Consider the following 20,280-nt stretch of genomic DNA (forward strand, 5'->3'; position numbering starts at 1 on the left):
TGTGGTGCACCTCCTGCCCTTCTTGTTGAATCCACAGCTCTTCTGATTGCCTTAGTACAGGGATGGGCAAAATACAGCCTGTGGGCTGGATCCAGCCTGCCAAGGGATTTTATCTGACCCATGATTGGTCCCTTGGCCCCACCTAGCCCAGCCGCGGGAGGCAGTCCGAGCTGGTCCTGCTGCCCTTGGGCACGCAACAGTGTTGGGTTGGTGTGGCAGCTGGACTTAGTTTCTCAGAAGCCCCAGCAGCAGCAGCTCATTCTAGCTGCCACCACTAGTGTCACCTCTGACACAGGGCCTGCTGCCTGGGCACCCCAGCCCATCTGCCCTCCACCCGCTGCCAGGGGTACCGGATGGAGTGGGCAAGCAGGGTCTCCATGGAGACCAGCCTGGGACCTGCACAGGCAGGGCACGCTTAGCTGGGTGCATGGGATGGGGCCACAGATAGGTGGGGAGCAGCCTCTAGGAGCAGGATGGGTGGCTGGTGCTGGGGCCAGGATCTTGGGGTGGTGACAGCATGGGGCCATACTTATTACTCCTAACAGATGTTCCAGCCCAAGGATATCCAAAGGCAGGATTTTATCTGCATCCTTTACATCACTTCCATAATCCCCAATTTGGTCTTTGAACAGAACACGAACGGATCAGTTTGAGACCATCAAGGCTCAGGAGCTGAACCATGCAGAATACAAGAGAGGTCAAATTCCCATGCTGCTGAAAGAAAATGTTGAATCTGATAAGTACTTGGCAACAACTAGAATCACTGGAGAGAATGGGAACTCCAAAGAAATACAAGTAAGTGCTGCTCTGTCTGATAGTCTGTTCACTTTTATATGGGTTCTTTGTCTTTATTGTACTCAAGCCCTTTCAGCAATATCTGGGTGTCAAACGGCATTGGTGTAGGCTGCTAGGCTGTAACTTATGTCCGGTTATTAGGGCTGTGTGAAACAGCACCATTCCGTTTTGACTTGCATTTCAGCGTTTCAATGGAACAGTGTTTCATTTCGAATTTCATTTTGATTCGAAACCACTGTTCCATTTCATTTTGTCGAAACAATTTCACTGTTTTGACGCTGTTTCAACATTTCACCCATAGGCTATAATGGGGAAGCTCGAAACAGCCTATAACTTTGTCATTTCTGGCCTGATTTGGATGAAAACTGCAGGAATGGTAGCCCCTTCTGAGGGCATGAAGCCTGCGAAGTATCAAGGAGATAGGTGAAGGGGTTTGGGGGAAACTGCACCTCAAGCTGCAGACAAGCAAAACTCATGACATGGGTGACACTGTGTGTGTTAAGGCACAGCAGGGTGAAAGCTGCAGGCTTGCTAGCCCCTGCTGAGGACACGAAGCCTGCCAGCTTTCAAGGAGATAGGTGCAGGGCTTCTGGGTTCTGGTGCCCTGCACCTCTGGCTGCTGACAGGCAAAATTCATGACATGGGTGCTTGTGGAACTATGTCTGTCCTGGGTTACAGGGGGGTGAAAACTGCAGGCCTGCTAGGCGCTGCTGCAGCCATGAAGCCTGCTAGCTGTCAAGGAGATAGGTGCAGGGGGAATCTGGGTTCTGGGGCCCTGCACCTCTAGCTGCTGACAGGCAAAATGCGTGACAAGGGTGGGTGACACTCTGTGTGTGTTAAGGTGAACCCTCACTCAACTGACACCAAGGCAGAAAGCAGGGCAGTTCAAACAATGCTGCCTTTTATGCGGTTTTTCCATCCCTCCCCCAGAGCACTGGGATTGGAAGGGACCTCAGGGAAGGATGACTGTCACTGGCCAGCTGCATAGTCAATAACAAGAGTGGTCCTTCCCCCTCCCTCTCCTCACTTTAGTTTTTGTTTCCCTGCAGGCAAGACCAGCTTGAACTTCAAAACTCAAAACATTTCGAAAATTTTGAAATGTTTTGACTTGCCTCATTTCATTTCGAGGCTGTTTCAAAGCTCTCTGTTTCATTTGAATTTTGCTGTTTCGAGCTCGAAACAAGTTGAAACAGCATCGAAACAAAACTGCCGGCGAAATTTAACCAGTTATGTTGGGATGTAATGGTTATGTTCTATTACTACACACACCAACACAGCTACAACCATGTTGCAGTATAGCAGTGGACATTGGTTTGCTTTGTGGTGAGAGATTGCAGGAAACCCAGAGTTTCCCATGCTCTTGAGTGGCCCTGGCAGGGGCTTTGGGTGTTGAGGGGCCCAATCCTATGCACCTGGGAATTCCTGAAACAGGGACCTGATTCTGAAAGTTATTGAGCATGTGCAACACTCATTCACATAATCTGGAAAGGTAGGTATTCACCATTTGGTAGCTGATGGTGTCTTCCCTAGATTCCTGTTAGCACATCTTCTGTCTTGCACAGGATTACTCCTTTTCCTTGTGCTCCTTTTTCTTTATTTGGGTCTCCTCTAATCTGGATGTTTCCTTTATTATTGCTGTGTATCTTAATATCTCTTTTTGCCTTGTTCCTGTCATAAAGAAAAATCATGGTAAAGTATCAAACAAGATGGTAGAAGTTGAGCTTTGCTCAGAATGTTCTTGGAATGGTGCAGTAATGTCACATGCCTTCGTCTAATGGCAGATATTAAAGCAACAGATTGCAGGGCTCCAGGAGGAATTCAGAAGAAATGAGTCCCACTGGCATGCTGCCCATGGCCAGCTGAAGAGTCAGATTGAGATGCTGACCAAACAAAACCTGGAGCTTCGAGGTGAGCTCCGAGTTTCAAAGCATCAGAGGCTGGAATCAGAAAAAAAATCCAGAGTTGTGGATTTCAGAAGCAGAACATCAGAAACCCCGGTATGAAAGAACCTGTTGCTCATGGGTATTTTTTGAGGAGTGGAAATGTCTTGTATAGCAATGTATAATTAATCTTGGTGTAGTTTTACATATATATTTAATTCAGTTGTAATGAAACGTAATCAGGGTTAAGTACCTAAGCTTCTGTAGGCTTTTTTGAAGATGTCATCCCAAATAAATATTTATTTTTTGTTTTTTAAATTGCCCATAATCTGTCTGCTAGTTACAGTGATCCATGCTTTTAATACAGAGTCTGGGTCACAAAATTCCAGCAGTACCTTAATCAATGTAGAGGACACCCATGCACAACCATCAACATCCTAATAAAAACAAAGGTTAAGGAAGGCAAAATATTCTTTGAGCCAGATTCTCTCTCCCACTCCACCTACTGTAGTTCACTTCAGTGGTTCAAGACAGCCATTAAAAACTGTAGCTCCAGGCACTGAAGAGACCCTCTCTGCGAGGGAACCGTCAGATGGCAGAAGGGAGTATAAATCAGGTATGGGGCATAGACCTGAAATTGCTGTAACTTAGATTAGGGCTCATACAATTCTTGCCTATGTGCAGGATCCAAGGGAGCATAATGTAGTCAGATGGGGAATTTAAGTCTTTGTGTTTACATTTTAGAGTCTTTCTGTTTCATTTGTCAATACAGCCAATAAGCTTTCCAGTTTCAAGGTCTGCTTAGTGTGTGACTATTATTCTGTATTGGTTTCTTCAATATATGAGGCCACCCCTTGTCTAGTGGAGTAATGATTATCTTCGTATTTGTGAGATTGGATTGTTATAATAAAAAACCTAAAGGGGGTTTTTGCCACATGGAAAAAAGGAACAAATGGTTAGTTCTGCTAGGCATGAAGAATAAATTGTTGATGTGTTTGTTGTAAATTCTCCATTAGGTGTCAGAAGCTATTCTGACAGGATTGTCATCCCTGGCTAAACGGGAAGAAAGCCCATTGAGAGGCAGCCATAAAAGTCGAAGCTCCACTCCCATGGGCAGGAGAACACCATTGGAGAAACAGCATCCCAGAGATGCAAATATCAAAGTATGGATAAAACCTGAGGACTGAGAGTATGAAATGTTAACTTGTTGTTTCCCTACTTTGAATGGGGCTGTCAAGATTGGATGTTTGTCTCAAGAGTGCTTGTCTTTCTAAATGATATATGCCATTGTTCAAACAGAAGTTATGGGCTTGAGGCAGGAATTACTGAGTGAAATTGTAAGGTTGGTGTTATGCTGTATGTCAAACTAGGAACAACATTTTCAGAAATTCAGATGTGACTGAGAAACTTAAATTTCATCTTCAGAAATGACTTAGGCACTTAAGGGCCTAAGTCTCATTAAAGCATAATAGGAATTAGGCTTTAAAATTACTTACATGATTTTCAAAACAGTTTGGGTACCTAAACATGCAAATAAGTGCCTAGCAAGATTTCAAGATCGCATACGGAGGTTAGGTATCCAGTTGTCATTGATGCCATAAATGTTGATAATGAAAGCATTGATTTCAGTGAGATTTAGATATCAGTTTGCCTCTCTAGTTGCTTTTCAAAATCCTAGTGGGCACTAACATGCATCTTTAGTCTCATAAATGCCTTTGAAAACCTCAACCTTTAGAGACTCTGAGCATTAACTTTCAAGCAAAACTAAAGGTGCCTAAGTCACTTTTGAAAACAAGGTCTTAAGTCACTTAAGTGCTCTTGAAAATGTAACCCAGAGGATCATGATCGTTCTTTCTGACCAATTCTAATTCTGTTGAAGTGAATGGGAGTTTTGCAGTTAACTTCAATGTGGTCAGATTTTCACTCTATAAATTAAATAATGTCAAACAAGTAGATATCCTTCTGCAGTATTTGCATTCTGTTTATAGCCTTTTGATAATTTTATAAAAACCAGAATATGAGATGAATTAGCAGAAGTGAAAGTGGCTTATCACTGGGCCAGCTGATCCCATTCTGTCATTCTGACAGATCCCTTCAACTAGCAGCCCCTGACTGAGGCTGTTCCCTCACAGCCCAATTCACAGTGAGACTGGTGATAGCTAGGAGAAGGATTTTTGAGCTGAAGTACCATCTCCACAAGTGTGTGCGCCATATTTGCTTGTTTTTACTTTCTCAAGTAATACTTCTCTGACTCCTTCTATTGCCTGGCTTTATGCCCTCTGCAGTGTTGATCTAGGAGTTGTAGGCCAGACCAGAGGTGTCTATGAATCACAGGGTGCATCTACACATGCAATTAGCATGTAACAATAAACTCCAGCACAGTTTGCACTAGAGTTTATTTCTTGTGGGCACAGTGTTTACAAGTGCACCTGGGACTACAGCACATTTTGCTGGGGTGAAGCATCCCCAGGCTGCCAGGAGGTCCAGGATTCGTCCTACCAGGCTGGACTTTCCGTCTTGGCTCAACATGCTGCAGAAGGGCTGGCTGGGGCACAAAGATGCTATAGTGTGGGGGCTAGCTGGCAGGCAGCCCCTGCACTGTAGCACCCTCATAACCCAGCCAGCCCCTGTCGCTATCTACACGTGTGTTTTGGCACGTGTAGCTACTTCTCCGTAGGATAGTACTTGTCCTGGACAGTACTACCCTACAGTGGATTTAGTTAATTTACTGAGCCATAATACAGGTGCACAAGTAGATGGTGATGCTTTACTGCAGATCTAAATAGTCAGCTCCTCAGTAAAACACATGGGTAGATGCACCCACATTAATACAGATTGCCCTGACCCTTTCTGTTGCCTAGCTCTGTGCTGTCAGTCAATCAGGGTTGATCTAGGATATCTATGTATCACAGGGATGTCTATGAATCACAGGTGTATTGTGGTATGGGACCTTCCACCAACAGGAGCAGATGTCTAGGCTGAAAAACCATTCCTGTAATACTTAGCTACTGAGTATTTAGTAAGTACCATCCTGAAAGCCCACAGTTCATGATAGAGGTCACTCTGTTTAAAGACCACAATCTTTTTTTTCCAAAGTCAGGGAAAAAAGATAGAAAAAACATGGTATTGTTCCTTCACCAAATCTGTGAGACCTATGGAGTGTAGTTTACCTTCTGGGTGCTCAACCCACCTGCATAGGAAAGGCTGTCTTAGCCATAGTTCCTGAGAAGTAGGAAGTTGCCCTCTGGACCAGCTGCTACTTGAAACAGACAAGAGGACTCAGACAAATCTGAAACAGACTGGTTAGCATGATTTCTAGTCTCCTGAAACAGGTCTCAAAGAACTGGAAAATGCTGCCCATACTTTGATTTGACACTGGAAGAAAGTACTTGTGAGCACATGAATATGCTGGCAGATGATCTGAATCAAGATGTCAAAGCTCAGGTAAGTAGGACATTTAAAACAACATAGAAAATATCGGAGGACGAAGAGAGTATGCTTGGCATAGGAACTGCGCATGGCTGGTTAAATCTAAAGTAAGGACTTAGCTGTGTTTCTTTTGTATTGGAAATCTCTGTTACCCCAGTCTGCTTTTTCTAGAGGATTCTGAAAACCTAGGCAGAGATAATTCTATGAACGTAGATGAATTGGGTGCTTGATGTTTTTGTTCAGACCTGAGACACTCTAGAAGACATCGACTGAAGGCAGATGCTAATTCTACTGAGGAGGGATATGTGACTTTTCAGAAGCTAGCTGGTGTATTTTAAGTAGCATCTTAGGGTGTGTGCAGATGAAACAGGGGCCCTAAATTGAAGCAGTGGGTTTTTAAAATCACTGCTTCAATTTAGGGCCCTTTAAACCCCTGTGTCGTGCACACACCTGAACTTATTTGTCTGTCCAGTGTGTGGAGAGGTCCCTGGGCTGCAGGAGGGGGCTGGTGCTTCCCTCCACAGCAGCGGCAGCCCCCACCAGGCAGCACCCGCCTGCTGGCACCTGGCTCAGGCAGTCCCAGGGGGCACTGCAGCCGCAGAGGAAGCACTGGGCCCCTGTGCAGCTCAGGCAGGCAGGTAGGCTCCAGGGGAAAAAAAAATGCAGGTTCTCCGCTTTTCTTGGGCAGAGCCTGCTTTCTTGGGCTGCTGCCAGGCTGCCTGCATGGGCTTCCTGCAGAGCCCCTGAGCTGCATGGAGCCTAGTACTTTGCTCTGCAGCTGTAGGGCAGTAAACTAAAACTCCTCAGAGGAGTTTTAGTTTGCTGTGCCCTGAGTTATTTAAGGCTCATTATGCTGCTGAATTAGGTACAGCGGCTGGAATTACTGTGCAATACGCTGCTGACGCATGCAGACACCAACATCATTAAAGCGGTGCAAAAGCATTTAACTTGCTTTAAAGTGTCGTGCACATATGCCCCTCATTTCATCTATACATGGCCTTAAAGACCAGTTGTTTGAAGACTGTGAAGTGTATGTTAACAAAGCACTAGGATAGGGCAGCCAGGCTAGCATAAACTGCAAAATTCTGCAGCTTTGTATTAGCCTATGTATGAAAAATGAATTAAATATGATTATTGCATTAGGGGAACAATGCAATGTCTGTATTAAATCCAAGGATATTTAGAGTGAGGCATATTACTGTAAGGGCTTTGTAAAAAGTTAATAAATTTAAGAGTGTGTTGAATGAGATAACCAACCCAACAAATCAGTACTTCATAGTAGGAGTCACAAAGTCATACATCACAAAGAAAAGAGTTGCCTGTAAGAAATCTAGAAAGGTTAAGTTAGATTATCTCACGTGCAGAAAACTAGAGGATGTAAGTCTACATGAGTGGCTGACTGCTTAACCAAGTGCTAAATGATTGTGTAGTAACTGGCGTTACTGCACTGTCTCATCACCGCAGTTATTTTTAGATGCTATTGCATAGTAGGAACAAGCTATTGTGCAGTAGCTTATTACAACTGTGCAGTAGCGTCACTGTTGCAGTTCACGCCTGGTGACATTACAGCATTGTAGCAATGAGCTACGACGCAGTAGCATCTCATGCAGATGTACCTAATGGTAGCTAAAAATAATGCAACAATTGAAATTGACTTTGCTGTGATTTTATTAAAAAAAAAAAGAAGAGGTAACAGTTTTGTGGGAAACTCAATAATTTTAATTCCATAAAATCGTTTGGGGATCAATTTTAGTGTCTTTAATAGAGAAGATCTCTATAGTAGCAACATTTTTAAAATAAGACAGTTTAGTATCATGGAATGTGCTAATTAAGGCCCTTGGGGCTAAAAAGCTTGCACAACTTATCAAGCAGGTGGATGCCCACTGACAGCATTATGGTTGTTATGCCTTCTGGGTGGTGCATTGGCACACTGCATTGGTAAACAACCCTACTGAAATTAAGGAATGTCCTGAACTGCTCCTGCATCATCTTTGGTCACACAGACACATATGCTGCTTTATCAAATATTTTAAGTAGAACCAGGTGTGGTTGGAATAGCTGCACAGGTTTAGCAAGGTGCATAGACACCACTTGTTGGCCTGCTTATGTCAAGAGTTGCTAGTATTTAGGAATATATGAAAAGAAGTTTTGGTAAACAAAGCTGACAGACTGTCAGTAGAAAATAAAAAACCTGGAGTTTTTGGAGGCTGTCACTTTACACAAGAAAACATCCCTGAGAGAGTACCCAGTGCTCCTGGAGCAGGGGAGGTAGGTTGTTTTTTCATTTCTGGAAAAAAGAAAATCTATTTTTTTCTGTTTGATTGCACTGCTTTTATTAACGGTGGTTCATGTGTTTACTGTAGTGTAATCTGTTTGGTGGGTGAGCAGAGACTTCAAGCTATGTTTCATCAAAGCAAGGTAAAAATAATTTTTAACTTAAGTGTGTGTACACTTCATGGTTTGTTGAAACCTTATTTTTAAACAGATGGCATATATAGGCATATATGCATGGATGAGGGGGTGAAAGGCACCTTGTTCAAATTCACAGATGACACTAAGATGTGGGGAGAAGTGGGCACGCTGGAGGAGAGGGACAGGCCACAACCATATCTGGACAGGTTACAGGGGTGGGCAGATGAGAACAGGATGGGTTTCAATACTGACAAATGCATGGTACTGCACCTAGGGAGGAAGAACCAGCAGCATACCAACAGGCTGGGGAACTCCCTTCTTGTCAGCACAGAGGCAGAAAAGGATCTTGGTGTCATTATTGATTTCAAGATCAACATGGGCCGCCAATGTGAGGATGTGGTCAGGAAGGCTAACCACACCTTGTCATACATCCACAGATGCATCATGAGCAGGTCCAAGGAGGTGATCCTCCCCCTCTATGCGACATTGGTTAGGCTGCAGTTGGAGTGCTGCATCCAGTTCTGGGTGCCACACTTCAGGAGGGATGTGGACAACATGGAGAGGGTCCAAAGGAGGGCCACTCGCATGATCAGGGGGCAGCAGGGCAGGCCCTATGAGGAGAGGCTACAGGACCTGAACCTGTTCAGCCTCCACAAGAGAAGGCTGAGGGGGGGATCTAGTGGCCGTCTATAAACTGGCCAAGGGGGACCAGCAGGCAATGGGAGAGTCCCTGTTCCCCCGAGCACTACCGGGGTAACAAGGAACAATGGCCAGAAGTTGAATGAGAGTAGATTCAGGCTAGATATCAGGAGGCACTACTTCACAGTCAGGGTGGCTAGGATTTGGAACCAACTTCCAAGGGAAGTGGTGCTTGCTCCTACCCTGGGGGTCTTCAAAAGGAGGCTAGATAATCACCTAGCTGGGATCGTTTGACCCCAGCATTCTTTCCTGCCCATGGCAGCGGGTCAGACTTGGTCTGCTCAGGTCCCTTCTGACCCTACCAACTATGAAACTATGAAACATTTTAATCATAGTGAACTAAGCAGTTAAAGAGTAGTATTAACTAAAATCTTGCTTCCTCATTAACCAAGAGGACTAAAGGATTGTGGGAAAGAATAGGAGGGGTTTTAACTTAGAGTAGAGGGCAAATTGCTATTAAAAATAAATTATGAATATAGAGTATGCTTTTTCAAATGGTTTACAAAGCAGGGTTTAAAGCCTACACTGTGCTAAATGTGGTTTAGGGAACAAGTATGTGGACTTCTCTGTGACAAAAATATTTGCATGTATTCCCTTCCCTGTCAAAAGTATGTGACTATGTGTTTAGCTTTTCCAAGGGTTGATGTTTTGTATTGCTATTAGTTTCCTTGTTTTTCTCTAATATATGAAGTTCTAGTATACTATTTTATTTTAAACATAAAAGTAAACCATTTTGTCTTTGTGGGAAAAAATGTTCAGTTGTTGTCTGCATGCTTTAAAAGCACCTAACGATAACCATAATAATTGCCAAGGATATGAATTACATGGATGTTTTATCTGTGTGTTGTACTAATGTCATTCACAGTTCTGCTGATGCAAGAGAAGACCTTCAGCTTGAGTGTCAATACATGGAAAAGGAAAGAGAAGAAGGAAAGAATTGTTAGAAAAAGAAAATTTATCAACACAAGCATATAGTTGAACAATGGAAAAGATATGATTGCTTTATTTTTTTGTATATTTTATTTAAAAGCAGACTCCTTTTTGTAAAAATGAGGTAGGGGGTGTGAGAGAGAGAGAGAGAAGGAGAGAGAAATTGAGAGGGGTGTGGAGTTAGTTTTCTTATGAGGTTTTTTTTTTAATTATGTTTGATCTAAGTAAGTCTGCTGATATCATAGATAAATCTCCAGATTCAGCAGCGTTGGAGCTTCCAAAGGCCAGGAGGCTCATTCCAAAATCTTTAATACCAACACCCCAAAACAACATGGACATTTGGCCTGAGGGCCTTGTTACACCTTACACTGTGAGCCAAACAAGTGTTGATTGACTTGCTGCTAGCTTGAAGTGTGGAGAAGTCACACCTTCAACCTGAGTGGCCCATCTATGAGGAGTGGCCACACCTTAATGGAACAGGAGCTGGGTTGCATGGATCAGAGATAATCCTGCTCTGGTGTGGTGTAACTTTGAGCCACATAATAAGTGCTTTAAGCCACTTTAATGTGTTAATGTGCAGACAGTCCAGGGGTTAAGAGCTCCAGGAGCTGCTCAGAATAGGAAGTGTAACAATGTCTTGAGAATCAGAAACACTTAACACTTCCTCTGATGACAGAATTAAAAAAAAAGGAAAACCCTGGCCAAAAAAGTCTATGTAAACACCACTTTGGTTCTCCAGAAACCCATAATAAAGTTGAGAGAAGGAATAAAGAAAATCACAGTTCCAAAGCAAATGCTTTAGGAACTGTGAATAAAAAAAAATCCATGGACTGCAAATTCCCATGGTTTAGTAAGGTCTTCTCATGAACTATATGAAAATATTGGCAAAATATTTTCTCTCTCAAGAGATGGCTACTCATTTGTTAAAGCTTCTCGAAGATATAAAGAATATTGACATGTATTACTTTGTATATGTGTATTTCAGCGCATATGCCTGTAGGGTAAAGTTTTTATAGTGCCAAGTTAAGCAGTTAACTGGCAAAGTATAATGGGAATTTGGATCATGTCAGTAGCCTAATCTTTGTATTTTAAGCACTGTTAAGGAAAGGTCCTTTTCCTGTATGCTGAACCAAATGAACTCTGTGTATCTTTCACTTCTATTTTTTCTTTTAAGTTTGCCAGTTAGCTACCAGTAAGAATAATTTGTATGCTTTCTGTTATGTTATTTTTAATACACTTTTCTATCAATGTAAACATGTAAATGAACTAATAATATAGGATTTTAATCTGAAAACAAATTTAGCTATAAAAAGGATTGACTGAAAATATGTGCTCAGCTGAATTACTTCTTGTTTGGGAGTTATCACATGTGTTGTGGTGGCAATGTACCTCAACAGACCTCTTCCTGCATTGTATAAATATTTCATTATAGTCTTAATCAATAGTCCAATTGAATTACTCTGGTTTGGTTGCCTGAACTTTTTAAACCTAACTCAATAAGACACTTTAAAAAGGGAGCGGGTAGGTGCTGTTGTCTTAGAGGCTACTACTTTGGGTGGCAGAAGGAAGTCTCCAGCATGTAAAAATATATATAATACTTTAACAAAATGTGAACACTTTTCATCAGCTCATCTGTAGTTTTAAATAAAAGGATCAAAGGGTGATGCTCAAAATAAGCAGTATCTAAAATGTGCCAAGGCTTAGCAGGTGAGGCTGAGAGTGACTGAGCACCCCCCCCTAGTGGATGTAACTGTTACAAGTACCAGTGTACCAGGCTGTAGTGTTTATGCACACTCTTGCCAGTGATGACCCTAGCACCAGCTGGGTGGCAGCAGGCAACAATATATATTAGCAATCGCAAAACGAGTGTATTGACAGACTTGTAGAAGGAGAATCCAACAATCCTGAAAAAATGAATGCATAAAATCCCTCAAGGTTACTATGGAGCTAGCAAAGAACAGACAGAGAGAGCTTAGGACTATGTTGCATTATGAGGCATTTTGCTTTGTTAACTTGGGCAGGTGTTGGGGGCAGTGTGCGCCATGCACAACAAATGTGTGATAGTATGGATGCCCAGATCTGCATGGGTTTAAACAGCTGTGTTTGGAAGGAGGCAGATTTACTAAACCTTTGTTCATAGTAAGAAAATAAAGGAGTGTACTGAATACAGATTTCCTAAGTCAAGTCAGTAACTTGCTACAGAGTAATACAGAGATAATGAGCCATTAGGCACAGCATTTCCCTGTCAGAGTAATAGTTCATAGTTATAAGATCCCTTTCTGTGCAGTTGATTTACATATTGTAATAAGAAGGTTTTAGTAGATTTAAGCAATGATGGTTGTGATCATTTTTAAGTTGGGGACTAGTGTATCTCAGGATGCTTGATACATTATACATTCCAAATATATGTGTGTGTGTGTGTGTGTGTGTGTGTGTGTGTGTGTGTGTGTGTATGTTGTGTGTATACCATGCAAATGTGTGCAAGATATCAGTCTAGATAGCAGGGAGACCTGGTGGGAACTTAAAGGTATAGAATATCCTGTGAACTTTGTCAGGACCTTCATGGCTAAGCAGCTTGTGGGCATACATTTGGTGGGAAAGCTGGAAGTAAAATTCATAGCTCACAGAGGCAAGCTAATGAGTGTGAAGGTGAATGCCTTGAACTTTAATTTTATCAATGCTTTAAATTTCTTACCCATGAAACTGGCAAAGATGCCTCGGGCATTGCATTTTGAAGGGCTTGGAGACTATTTTCAGCATTCATTGCTGAAGTTGGAGGGGAGAGTGTTAAACTGAAGATCTGACTTGCTCAAGGGACAGGGGATTGTAGTCAGAATATTGCCAGAGCACATATGGAAGACTATAGGAGGAACAGACAGGGACCTTTCTTAGGTAAAGAACAGTTTCCTCCATCCTTGGACCCCAGGGATTTTGTTTTTAGGGTCTTGGACTAATGCTATCTGTCTCTATTAGAAGCCTATAGCCAATAAGCACTACTAATTTTACCAGTTGGTACCTATAGGCAAACAAGGGTGATGAATACTCATTAGGATCCACTGAAATAATTGGTGACAACTTTGTCTCCTTTTTGAAGTACTTTGTAACTGCCAAAGTTAAACTATACCTTCTACAAGGATTATTTTGGCCCCTGTTCATTGTTAAGGTAGATACCAGAATCACTGGTCCCTTTGTGTCTGCTGTGCAGCATCTAAACAGCAGCAGCATTGCACATCCAGGCTTGATGAAATGAGGGCCATTGCAGTCATCTGCTATAGGGTGGAATCACAAGTAGTTATGAAGAGGGGGCACAGGTTGGTAAGACCTTACACAATCTGGAATTTTCTTTAAAACTCATAATGTGTTGTCTCAGCATGCCAGATTTAACCTCTGGCAGAAGCATGATGTGTCCACATTTGATGTCTGACATGCTGACATGGAAAAGCAAAAGCAGTGCATTAGTGATCACCATAAGAAAGAAGACCTTAATTTACACAGAGATCAAATTGAGGCAAGCCTAGGTAAAAAGCAATTTTCTAACTTGTTTTTAAATTCCTTTTAAGAAAATTCTGGATAGAGTTCAAGCCTAACATCAGGCTTGTGAGAAATCCTGACAAACTTTTTGAGAGCCCCTTATCAGGTTTCTTTCTGCAAGTGAATTGATTATGAAACCATTTGTGTATTCATAAGGAGGCATTCTGAAATCACCAGCATGTTCATGACTGTATTCACCACTGCTTATGCTCATTTAGAGATGCATATTCTATTGGACAAGGCCTAGCAATATTGCCTGCTCCATAATACAGACTAAGGTATTTGAAGGTTGTGAGGGATCCTCCTTTGCAGAATTATTTAAGGGACAAGACAAGCAAGATCTCACCACACCAGTAGTACATTTACTAAGTTTGTGAGACATATTGGAAAGATCAGGTTTGAAAGCATGAAAGGTCAGTCTAAGAGTATTGCCTAGACCCTGTGCAACCCCCACAATCATAGACACAGAAGGGACCTTGAGGTTGGCAACCTCTGGTCCAGACTGGATTCAGCTAAGTGAAGGTATCTGGTTTGGAAGCAGCAATCCTGTGGTGGTAGGTGCCAGGTCAGGAGCACAGCACTGGCAAGAAGTGTTTCATCTTCAGAACCAACTGTGCTAATTTGGCCCAGCTTAAAAGCATTGCTGCAGACTACCTACATGCAGGTGTCTGTATTCCTAACAAGAAACACAATGATGTTCTTGAAACTCCTCCTTACCTTATTCTCCAGGTAACCTGTTCCTATCTTTTTAAGTTTGATGTTATTTTCCGTTTTTCTTGCCTACATCTCCCTCACTTCCTTGTTCTACCCTAACCTTAATCCTGTGCACTGGATCCAGTATGTGGGCCAGTCTGTGGGTCTAGTCCAGCCCACAGACTGGTCCTGAGCCCCTCATTTGGCTCATGGGACCAGATGGCTTCGGCCCCTGTACTGTGTGTCCCCTGCACCAGACAGGCTCCATATACCTCATGCAGTGCACAGGGCTGGTCTGAGACCCACAGACAGCACTGTGAACTGGATAATAAAGATCAGTCCAGTTTATGGGCTATACTTTTGAAACCCCTGCCTTAAAGGACACAGAAAACAATTGATTCACTGTCCTCTTTATAACTCTTTTACATATTAGAAGTCTGATAGCCTGCCCCCTCCAAACCGTATCATCTTTTTTTCCTACCACAACAGACTCCCGTGGAAACCCAATAAAAATGCCTGAAGGAGACAGCAGGGTATGAGAATTGATTTACTGTCAGTTTCTTTTTCAAATGTGGGTCTGCTGACTGAAAACGTATCTAGTGGTGTGACAAGAACGTTTGAAAGCTACTTATTAAGGCCTCCCAACAGAAGGAAGATTATATTACGTTCATCCTCTGAGTTAAAAGCAGTAATTTCTGAAATACTTCTAAATGTCATAAAAGAGAAACAGTACTGACACAAAAACAAGCATCTCCCCTGAAAAAGACACCCAAATGCATAAAAAGTATGTGTAATACTGAGCAGTTACCTAGGCTCAAAAAGACAGAACAAAAGACAGAAAGAAAGCTTGTGAAACAGTTTGGGGAGTTCATTAACGTAGGGCGCAGACAGAAAGGACAATTTTTGCCCGCTCTGGCCACAAAAAGCGGTCTATAGCTGTGACCCAACACAAGTGCATGGCTGTAGACCACTTCAAAAATGGCCAATCAGGTGAAAATCTGAACCTTCATTGTATGAAGGTTCAGGTGAAGATATTTCAAAACAGAGAGTCTTCCGTAACTTGTGTCTGCACTGCCTGCCAGCCTCCAAGGTGTTTTCAGAATGGGAGCGGGGAAAGAGAGTGGAGGGAGTTTGGTTTGGGTTTTTTTTCAGCCCCGGCTGGAGGGTGTGGTGGGTGTACTGGACCAGCCCCCCCCCCTCCGGGGGTGGGTAGGACTCCAAATCACCCATCCCCCCTCCAGTGCCGACTGGGGAACCCCTAGAACAATCTCCCTCTGCTCCCTTTCCCGCCTCCCATTCTGAAAACAGCTGGGAGAGCAGTGGCCTCAGCTGTCTCAGAGGCCATGACATGGTACCGTGTGTAAGAAAGTTTCCTTTGCGTAAAGAACCATTGATAAAATACTAGCTATACAGGGTCCGTGTTCACATGTGGCCAAACAGGATGTTTCTTCTCTATTGTCTCTATAACATAATCAAAAAACCTTTTACTCGGTCATATTGACAGTGACATTTGCGAAACATATGGTTGTTATTAGGTTATTAGGTTTTATAAAAAAGCAATTCATTCTTGATCTGGAGATGGGACAAAGGGCAAACAAGGTATAACCCTATGTGAACTCCCTGTTAGCAGGGCACATTCTTTATCAGCCATCTATACCACATTCCTATACTCTTCCCTGCTCTTCCCAGTTTCAGAGTCCAAGTTCAGTGGGTCACTTCACCAGACGCATACAAGCAACAAAACTAATACCATACTGTTTTAACCTGATGAGTTTTTAAGTTTGAGTTTCCACTGAGGGCTTTTTTACTCATGGAGATAGCAATAACTGCTTTAGCTAGCTTGTCCCCTGGTTAGTAATGTATCTGCCTGTGAAGATACTAACCAGCATTATCCCTGCAGGTTCTACAGGTATGTAATACATTTTCGCTAACAGTTCCTCCTGTGTGTGATTAAATTTAATGTGAGAATGGTAGTTTCACCTACACCACTAACACAGCAAAAAAAAAAATCATTAAAATATATTTTATTAACCAAATGTTGGAACACAACAGATATCTTTGAAAAATGGACATAAGGACCCATGCTGTGACAGGATTAGGAATTTGCAGGCCTCTCTGTCCTTTCACATGACACATCTTTGTCCTGGACAAAAACATCTGATGGAACCTAGATTCATCCTCACAGGACTACCTACATGCAGATTTCCAAAGGCCTATAGAAAAGCAGCATCCAGTTTTCAAATATATCATACTTACTCAAATAGAAGATGGCCCTGATGATAAAATGACCCCCAAAATTATCCCTATGCCAACTGTGGGGGAGGGGGGACTCGTATTTGACTAAATAGGATAATAGAAATCTGGATAAGTCATCATTTTAAAGATTTATTCAGTCTTAGTTTGTTCTATCCCTGTTCAATCTGCTTTGACTTCCAATACCCATCTACATTTTTTGTAATGTCTTGCATTCTTGAGCTTCACTGCTCTTCTTTAGATCACTTGGTAGCTCAGCGTGTTCATAAACAGTGCGCTCCAGGCTCCATTTGGGCGAAAGGTAGCAGTCATATCCCACTAGTTCTGAGACAACTTGGAGATTTTGAGCTTTAGGCATATTAGTGTCTCTCTTGCTTGATTGCTCTGTTAATGGTAAAGGCCTTATGATGGTGGTGCGGGGATATATATTTTTTTCAGTGTTTCTCTGATGTCAGAAAATATCTTACAGCCTTCAAGCAAGTCGGCCTCTTTCTCACCTTGAAGGCTTCCAGGATTGTAGTACTGAGCAGCTAGTTATCTGATATGTTTGGCTGGAGGTCCCATATCCCATAGCCCCCAGTACACTTCTGTTGAGGGTTGCAAGGCCTGAATCAATCTCAGCTGATAGATTCATAGAGAGACAGAATGTGGAAGGGGTTAGGGGCACTGCCCTACCCCAGAAAATAGAAACAAGCACTAATGACATGCATCCCAGTGCTTGCAACATTGAGGTAGTATCTAGTGAAGGGATTTTTGAGCCCATGCGTTACTTTGAATTGGTCTGACAGTTGTGGCTCGGGGGAAACTGTCCAATTAATGGAATGGTAACCCTGAGGTTAATATTGTCTCATTCTGTTATCCAGTCAGAGAGAGAGAAAAGTGAAAAGCAAACAAGCAGCATAAATACCGAAATAGTAAAGTGTTGTCTTCTGAATTTCTGAAACAAGTACATTATTTATACTCACATTACGTAAGGATTGCAGTGACATTTTTTAAACATTACATTTTCCATTTAATGCAACAATATTCAATACCTGCTAGGCAGCAAAAAGTGCACTGGAAAAGACTGAGTCTTTAAAATCAGTAACAAGGGAACAGAGAGAGAAGATATCATCTGATCGCCTCCATAGCAGAAGTGCAACACCCACTGGTAGGAGAACACCCCATGCAAGAAGATTAACACCATTTGAGCCTGATAAGGTAACAAATCAGTACTGATTTTCATTATTTATAGTTACAGTGCAATATTCAGAGACCTTGGTTGGGATCATAGTCCCTTTATGACATATGCTGTAGAAGAGAGCTGTGCCTGTGGAGCTTACAAACCAGAAAGACACACAACATACATGAGGAATGGGAGAAAGAGCATTAGAAAAGCAGTTAGCTCTGGTTTTGTAATGAGCTACCAAATGTTGACTTTCCACAGCTGCCTCTCAGCTTAGCCATTAGCAGAGATCCTGGTTTTCTCTGTTTAAAAATCCCAAATTCTCTGATAAAAATTGCAAGTTCTATGATTAAAACCCCTCAAATTTGTGATTAAAATGAAATGCCACTATATATATAGGTATCAGTTGAACACAATGTTTTATCAATATATTTACTATTTTAAAGCAATTTGGAAGCCTACCAGTCCCTCAATCACTGTAATAAAGTAAATTTAAAATTTTGACATTTAATTTTGGGTTTTTGCTCACCAAGATGCAGGTCTAGCTGCCCCTTCTCCCCTGCTTTGTGGTGATGAGCCGCCCTGATATGCTGGTCCCCTGCCCTTTCCATTATCCCTCACTCCTGACTCACAGCCCGCCCCCCAGCCTTGGTGGTGCCCTTCACTCCCCAATCACAGTCCCATGCCTCCCGCTAGCTGCCAAAGCTACAGGGCCAGGCACTCAGGTTCACAGCTCCCTGCCCCCCACATCAGTGCTCGAGTCCCAGTGGCTGCTCATGGGAGGTGGCAGCTGCTGTGGCAGAGCAGAGCACAGAGCCTGACTCCCCCTTTTCCCACGGGCAGCACGGCTGAAGTGGAGTCTGTAGTGGGAGGGTGTAGGCTGCCTGTTTTGGGCTCAGGTGGGGGTGGACCAGCTTCCCACCACTGTGCACACTCCTGGGGTGGGGCTTGGGGGCACATACCTTCCAGACTTGTGAGTGGGACAGAGGCAAGTGTGGGCTGCCCACTGCAGGCTTGGGCTCCCTGCCTTGCTGCCCTTCTCTCAGGGCCTCTGCATCCCAGCAGGTGGGACCTGGTGTGGTAGGGCAGAACAGGGTCCAGCACCACCACTGTGAGCCCTGTGTCACCATGGTGAGGTTCCATCCATGCTGCCATCCCTGCTGCTGCTGGGCAGGCAGAGAATACTTCGCCATGGCAGAGCAGGGCTCCCAGCAGTGGTAGCATTGAGCTTCCCTGCCCCTCCCCATTCTGCCCTGCAATGCCAGGTCCTGTCTGATAGGCCATGGAGGCCCCAGGAGGAGGTAGATGGGCAGGGAGCCCTGAGCTCACAGCAGGGAGTCCACCCCACCCCTGCCCCACATACAGATCTGGGAGGCATGTGCCCCCCATATCCCTCCTGGCAGGGTGCGCAGCAGTGGGGAGCCAGCACCACCCCCCAAATGAGCTGCCTATGGCTCTGTTTTGCTTACTGCCTGGGCCTTATGGTCGCACATTCCAGCAATGAGCCCCAAGCCCCACATACTGCCTGGGCTGGGCAGCAGCCCCAGGCCCATCCCCAGCCCCAACCCTGCCCAACTCCCTCCCTTACTATGGGGGCCTCAATTCTACCCCTCCCCCACCAGACTTACTTGCGGGGAGCTGCTCCCCAGGATGCCTGGCAGCCATGTGCCAGGAAGGAAGAAGAAGGAAGTTTTTCCTCTTAAAATGAGACAATTTGTCTTTTACTGCATTTTACCATGGCGAACAGAAAACTCAGATCCCCAGCCATTATGTACAGGTTCCTCTTTATGTTGCCTTACAATCAACATTTTTACCTAGATATGTTGGAGTGATGGAAGAAATTGCTCCTGTTATATATTTTCTGGTTAATTTCTGCAGAACCAGAAGGGAAATTATGTGTTTACTGCTCACTCTTCCTTCATCGTCCATCCTTTTCTTCAGTCCTTTCACCAACACATATCTTAAGCTTTCCCTAGGCATGGATTTATTCAGGAAGTAATATTCCTGATTAACTGCATGCATAGATACTCTTACAGTGCGATAAGTATGCCTTGTTCATTTGCATTGTAAGTACTTGTGCACTCTGATTCTAGAACCCATATGCCTTGTTCCTGGTTACCTTAACCTGCTCTTGGGTGAGCTTACTAGGAACAAGGCATTTTTACTTTAGAATAAAAGTATCCACACGTGGCATTGCTCTGGAATAACTAAAAAGAACATAGGCCTATAAGGAATCTCTTGGATCATCAAGTCTGTCCTATTAGTGTATACATTATATATTTCCATTAGCAAATTGTTTTGGAATAGTTTTTCATGGAGCGTGCCTTCCATACACACAGCAAGGAGGTTCAGTGTAGTTTTGTGTCAGGTCAAGAACCTTTAGGCATAGAGGTGGTTCTTCAAGTTAGGCCTGAAAGGGTCCCTAAAAAGATGCTGTCAGCTGTGACTCAAATCCAAGAGAAATTACAGTTTCAGCTTCAGAGGACATCATCT

The 20,280-nt window shown here is 43.3% G+C and overlaps 1 protein-coding gene and 1 long non-coding RNA gene across 2 annotated transcripts in view; both read left to right on the forward strand.

The window, feature by feature from the left end:
• LOC102561979 (centromere protein J) overlaps window positions 1-20,280 on the forward strand; it is a 74,849-nt gene that overhangs the window by 42,286 nt on the left and 12,283 nt on the right. The window contains exons 10-13 of the mRNA XM_019479701.2: window positions 633-795; window positions 2,577-2,792; window positions 3,692-3,838; window positions 17,664-17,822. Of these exons, the coding sequence (XP_019335246.2) occupies window positions 633-795; window positions 2,577-2,792; window positions 3,692-3,838; window positions 17,664-17,822 (685 nt within the window). The remainder of the gene's footprint in view (window positions 1-632; window positions 796-2,576; window positions 2,793-3,691; window positions 3,839-17,663; window positions 17,823-20,280) is intronic.
• On the forward strand, window positions 6,560-11,471 carry LOC132244016 (uncharacterized). Its single transcript, XR_009455645.1, has 2 exons — window positions 6,560-8,522; window positions 10,081-11,471. It is a non-coding gene; the product is annotated as an uncharacterized LOC132244016 (long non-coding RNA).

This window comes from Alligator mississippiensis, chromosome 1, assembly GCF_030867095.1.
Source record: "Alligator mississippiensis isolate rAllMis1 chromosome 1, rAllMis1, whole genome shotgun sequence".
In the NCBI taxonomy this organism is placed as follows: domain Eukaryota; kingdom Metazoa; phylum Chordata; order Crocodylia; family Alligatoridae; genus Alligator; species Alligator mississippiensis.